This window comes from Sphaeroforma arctica, assembly GCF_001186125.1.
Source record: "Sphaeroforma arctica JP610 unplaced genomic scaffold supercont1.1775, whole genome shotgun sequence".
Lineage (NCBI taxonomy): Eukaryota > Ichthyosporea > Ichthyophonida > Sphaeroforma > Sphaeroforma arctica.
This window is the reverse complement of record NW_014038783.1, coordinates 544-5,863: the sequence shown is the minus strand read 5'-3', so window position 1 is coordinate 5,863 and position 5,320 is coordinate 544. Positions and strand designations below refer to the sequence as shown.

At 38.1% G+C, this 5,320-nt stretch overlaps 2 protein-coding genes across 2 annotated transcripts in view; one reads left to right on the top strand and one right to left on the bottom strand.

Annotated features, from left to right (window-relative positions):
- SARC_11599 (hypothetical protein) overlaps nt 1-918 on the bottom strand; it is a 5,251-nt gene extending 4,333 nt beyond the window's left edge. The window contains exon 1 of the mRNA XM_014294311.1: nt 692-918. Coding sequence (XP_014149786.1) covers nt 692-785 — 94 coding nt within the window. The 5' untranslated portion in view covers nt 786-918. The remainder of the gene's footprint in view (nt 1-691) is intronic.
- Nucleotides 919-1,225: 307 nt separating this feature from the next.
- SARC_11598 (hypothetical protein) lies at nt 1,226-4,848 on the top strand. The gene is made up of 5 exons (XM_014294310.1): nt 1,226-1,440; nt 2,682-2,835; nt 3,546-3,620; nt 4,064-4,192; nt 4,660-4,848. Exons 1-5 carry the CDS (start codon nt 1,385-1,387, stop codon nt 4,774-4,776), a joined length of 531 nt encoding a protein of 176 aa, XP_014149785.1. The 5' UTR covers nt 1,226-1,384; the 3' UTR covers nt 4,777-4,848.
- Nucleotides 4,849-5,320: the final 472 nt, after the last annotated feature.

The following is a 5,320-nucleotide window of genomic DNA, read 5'->3' as shown; positions in this document are numbered from 1 at the left end:
TATATTAATCTATATACAGGTGCGCGCGTGTATATGTATATGTATTTATATATATATATACTTACAAATAAAAATTTCATATACACATGCACAAACACGCATTTTATATATATATATACATACATGCATATATATATATACATACATACATACATACATACATATATATATATATATATATATATATATATGGCAGTGATAGTGAATATGTACGTGCATATACATAAACATTAAATTGATCAACATTATATACCAGTAAATGACAATCAAGTCTAATTGTGGATGTGTGATGTCGAATCTTTACAAGTTTCGAAGCATGAACATAGAGCCTTGCCTGAGTACTGGGACTATTTCAATGTAAAACGATTATAAGTACACAATGACATATAAATGTCCATGCTCGTATACATAACCCGCTCTATACAAGCACATTTACGTTAGATTTTACATGAACCACCTGAGCCCCTGCATAAACAAGCCGAGCAACACACTATACAGTATACGAACGTACTATGACTACAATATATGCAGAAATATACATAGTAGTACCCCTGGTCTGCCACATATACAGAAATATACAGAGTAGTAACGGATAGTATGTACACATACAGATATCTACACACAAGTACAAATCCCAGATACTTTTCTAGATGATATTACACGCTGATTGTACATGCACATGCCAACTTACTCGAGAGAGCTGTGTGCTTCTTGAAGGAGGTACCCACATCCCAGTCAGAGGGCAGAGATGGGAATTTAGTCTTGAGTACAACTTGGGTATTCATGATGCTTGTATGTACGTATGTATGTATGTGTACACGTGTAAGTATGCACTTGCTGTGAGGATATCGTCACGCTTTCAGCTTTCAAAAACACTCTCACGAGAGAGACTGGATCATGTGTTCTGTATTTATTTTTTATTTTGGTTCGGATCTGGGTTGAGGGACTGATGAGGGTACTCGAAATACATTTTCCAAAAGATTTTTCTACGAGAGCTACACGTGCAGCTATTTTTACTGGGGTATATAGTACAGTCAGTGTACACTAAAATTAGAATCGATGAATTACAGTTCGGTACCCAATCGCGTTATTTGAAACAGTTTTTGGTTTTCAAATATTTCTGACAATTTGTGTCGCAAATATATGTCCCATGCGAACAGCGAGAGAGTGCGCGGAACACCCAGAAAGAAAGGTAAACAAAGTTGAAGGTAAATATTTTACTGCACTTATAGAATGCCGCTCATATAACACGCATATATATATATACTACTAGATAGGTATATATAGTTAAATATATACGTAGTGCACATCACCCGGCGTGTTTCACACACTCTTATATATACGTACACTCCTATAACTTCTTAGTTTCGCATAATATACAGCCATGCTTAGATACGCCAGCGCAGGGCTATTTGCCCGTTCAGCAGTGAGGACTACCCTGTAAGTGAAGTGCCCATAGTTTACAGTTACTGATATTTGTGTGTATACCCGTACGTAAGGGAATTTAATTTTATATTTATGTAGGCATGTATATGTGTGTGTAAATATGTGTATGTGTATATGCACATATATGTGTGTTTATGCGTGCATGTTAATATGCATATGAATGTGCAAGATATTGGTTCGAATATATTGTTTTAGGTCTTTCTGATGGCAGCTTTCGTCCATAAAATAAAGTATTTTGCGATTTGTAGTGTAGAAGCGATCAACCGTACTGCCAGAATAAGATGGTTTTGCAAGACGAAACCCCACATATGCTCATGAATGATTACACACTAAAAATCAATATATATATATATTGGTTCCGTGCTTGCATAACACACACAGCCACGCGCACACACATATATATATATATATATACATTTGGTCGTCTTAGCATAATAACGTAAGTTCGACACAATTTACGATGTATACCTCTAAGCTGATGGTTTAAAATTTGTGCAATCGCACGCAAATGCGAATCTTGCTTTAATGAGAAAAATGCATTCAAAGAAAGTTAGGCATGCTCAATCTCATTTTCACTAGTGTACCCAAAATTTGACTTAGTGACACATCTTCTCTATTTTGAAGTTTGCCATCAATACGCTTCTTCAAATTTCCATCAATTAAAAGTTCACTCTAATATATACGTGCATACATAAATATGTATATATATATATATATCACATACTGTATATATACGATGTGATAATAGTTTCTCGCATGTGTAAGTTTAACTTTCCATATACCCCATTGTAGTTTTCCCTTATTCGTTATATGCACGCAGAGTATCGTATATGGAACTCTACTCGTAGAACACTTACTTTACACTCGTCCTACACTATTTTCGGACTTGGGACTTGATTCAATCAATCAATGTATACCTAATTTTATATCAGTATAAATATGTATGTATGTATATATGTCTAGATATATAGCAGTCTGGTCACACTCTCGCCGTGCATTCTAGTTTTATACTCAGTTACCATAGTTACTCCCTTAAAAATATCAGCCTCGTTCCTTGACCGTTGTATACCTAGTATACAGTAGTGCACTTACCTTTTTGCCGTCCATTATATTACTAAACTCCCTCCGTAGGTAGCATTTAACAGTCATCAGCCGCCCTTTCATTGTCTGTTGGCCAATATATACCTAGATGTATAACAATGTGCTCACGCTCGCGCCATACGTTCTATTTTTAGTCTCAGAGCCTCCGTAGTAGGAGCCACACAGACATCTGCCTTCTCGTCGTCTCCTCTGAGGGCGGCTGGGGCGGACCCCAAGCTAAAGAACATCGTGGACGAAATCGCGAAGCTTAACCTTATGGAGGCTAGTGCCCTCGCAGATCTATTGAAGGTGTGGTACGATAGTTACTGTTTGTGTATAAATAGATTCGTATATATATTCTTATTTCTGTTTCTGTTTTCATTTTTGTTTCGATACAGACTTCAAGCTAGGTATACAAGTACTTTTCTTAGCAAATATATATACGAGTGTATTTTGTCTTTGTGCGCCGTGTTCACACATCCTTGCAACACCTTCACCTACATTCAGGATACACCTTACACACAACGAACGCAGAGATAACTCATGTACACCCATTGTGACAAATACATACGAATGTCGAGCAAAGGCTGACCACACTGAGACGCAAAACTATTAGGCCTAGCATTCCGCCCTCCATGATTATTTGTACACGGTATATATTGATATTCTCTCGCTGTATATAATGCTATAGAACCCCGTGGGTATCATATGCATACGACTTTTCAGTTTCAATATTTATTATTTTATATTGCCAAATGTCAGTTAGATGATCTCATTTTTTGGATCATGTCTATTCAGATCACTATTTAGACATCCTCGCCAGTATTCCCGGACTATGTCAAATCTGCTACTAAATAGTACACTTAGTTGAAACCATACATCTCTATTCTCGTCCTCGCGTGTGTAAAGCACACTCGGCATCACCCGCATCTTTCTGTCATCACTTGGCATCATGCTTCCAATATAGTACGCCCAAACTAATTTAAATATCACTGCTCTTTTTCTCTTGGCATATGCAGACCACACTAAACATTCCGGATGCCCCAATGATGATGGCTGGTGGCGGTGGTGCTGGTGCTGGTGCTGGCCCTGTGGTAAGTGAATGTTATATATATATCAGTTTAAAACTAGAGTTTATTGAGATGGAATGTCGTAGATGGGGTTTATTCCTTGCTATCGCCTCGTATGTCACTAGAAATTTGTACTAAGGTTTAATATATATACCTTGATTTTATCTCCATGATGAGTTGTTACATCATAAAATTGTACTCGATTTTAGGCATGTGCTGGACATGCTCATAGATACACATGTTGGGGGTCAACCTCGCCTTCTTTTCGGGGGCTACTCCTGACAAGTGAAGTGTCCTATGATGCACTTCAGATTAGGATGAATGAAAAGGAGGCCTTTGGAGACGTAATCGAGAAAGCGGACCTCGAAACTCCCAATTTATGAAATAGCCTTCCCCTACTGTACCTCTGGAAGTTAAATTGGTATACTTATAGTTCTATACGTGTGCGATGGCATGCTTCCTCACAGGCGGCAGAGGAGGAGAAGAAGGAAGAGCAGACCGAATTCACCGTCAAATTAACAAAGTTCGATGAGAAGTCAAAGGTCAAACTCATTCGAGAGGTCAAGACATTGATGCCCAACCTCAATTTGGTGCAGGTATGCGGTATAGCCCAACCACTTATCAATTTAAATATGCATTTTTAGTCTGTGTAGTGACCTGGCTGAGGTATTGCGTATAGTAGTACCTTCTGTTTGTACATACATCGCTGTGTACTCGTATACACTAGCACGCATCTAGTAGCGCCTTGTTCTTTTGCTTGTACTCTGACCTCTCAAGAAACTACGTATCCACATGCATTTGCAAACGTCCATGAGCAAGTGTCTTTAAGCAATTTTCTACGAGAAAATGACTATGAGATCAGAGTTTCGCACATGAGACATGAAATTATACACGCGCACACCCTAATGTGGGCCTGTCATTCCGGATACGGTTGAAACCAGTCCCTGCGTCCGTCCTTTGGCATACGTAGTCATTAGTTTTCCTGCATACATGCATATCCGTAAGAGCTTAGCATTTCGATGATCTCTGCTGACCTGTGATTTAAATGTGTACATCCCGCCAGGCCAAGAAGTTCGTAGAAGGTTTACCACAAACCGTGAAGGAGAATGTCCCCAAGGATGAGGCTGAGAAGCTAGTTAAAGCATTAGAGGCCGTAGGTGGCAGCTGTCAAATCGAGTAATTAATAAACTCTTTCAAGTCTCGCCACCTTCGTATGTTGAGGGATATTAGAGCCAAAGAGAATACTTATCAGGGTCATTCAACTGGATACAGCAAGAGTTCTGCATATATATATAGATATACGTATACTTACTTACTCACATGTTATATTTGTATTTGTATATATATGCATAATTATATATACATTCATAAATACATTATATATATGTATGTATGTATCATTGCAAATCATCGTTAATCATAACGAGATGAAATCTCCAAATGAAAGTAAGCTTTATTAGTATTTTAGGCAACGACCGTGACATCTAAAAATACTGACGCACCCTTAAACGATAAGAAATTTTCTCAATCATACATGATATCTATTTAGAAGGCAATGATATACTTCGTAGAAATTATTAGCTACTCAATCTGTCCCCTGTACTCCTTCGTTGTGCCGTTATGTGAAGCATTGGCTTGGAAATGCAATCTAAACAGTTCAACTTTAGAATATAATACAGTCTACGGCGAGTTTTGATCCGCCGCCAGCCTCGCCAACTGAGTTT

Excerpts from the sequence above, each read along its gene's own strand:
- SARC_11598 (XM_014294310.1), top strand. The coding sequence starts at position 1,385 with ATGCTTAGATACGCCAGCGCAGGGCTATTTGCCCGTTCAGCAGTGAGG. Across the intron at positions 2,836-3,545 it reads CCCTCGCAGATCTATTGAAG|ACCACACTAAACATTCCGGA; the intron begins GTGTGGTACGAT and ends TGGCATATGCAG. Across the intron at positions 4,193-4,659 it reads CCAACCTCAATTTGGTGCAG|GCCAAGAAGTTCGTAGAAGG; the intron begins GTATGCGGTATA and ends ACATCCCGCCAG.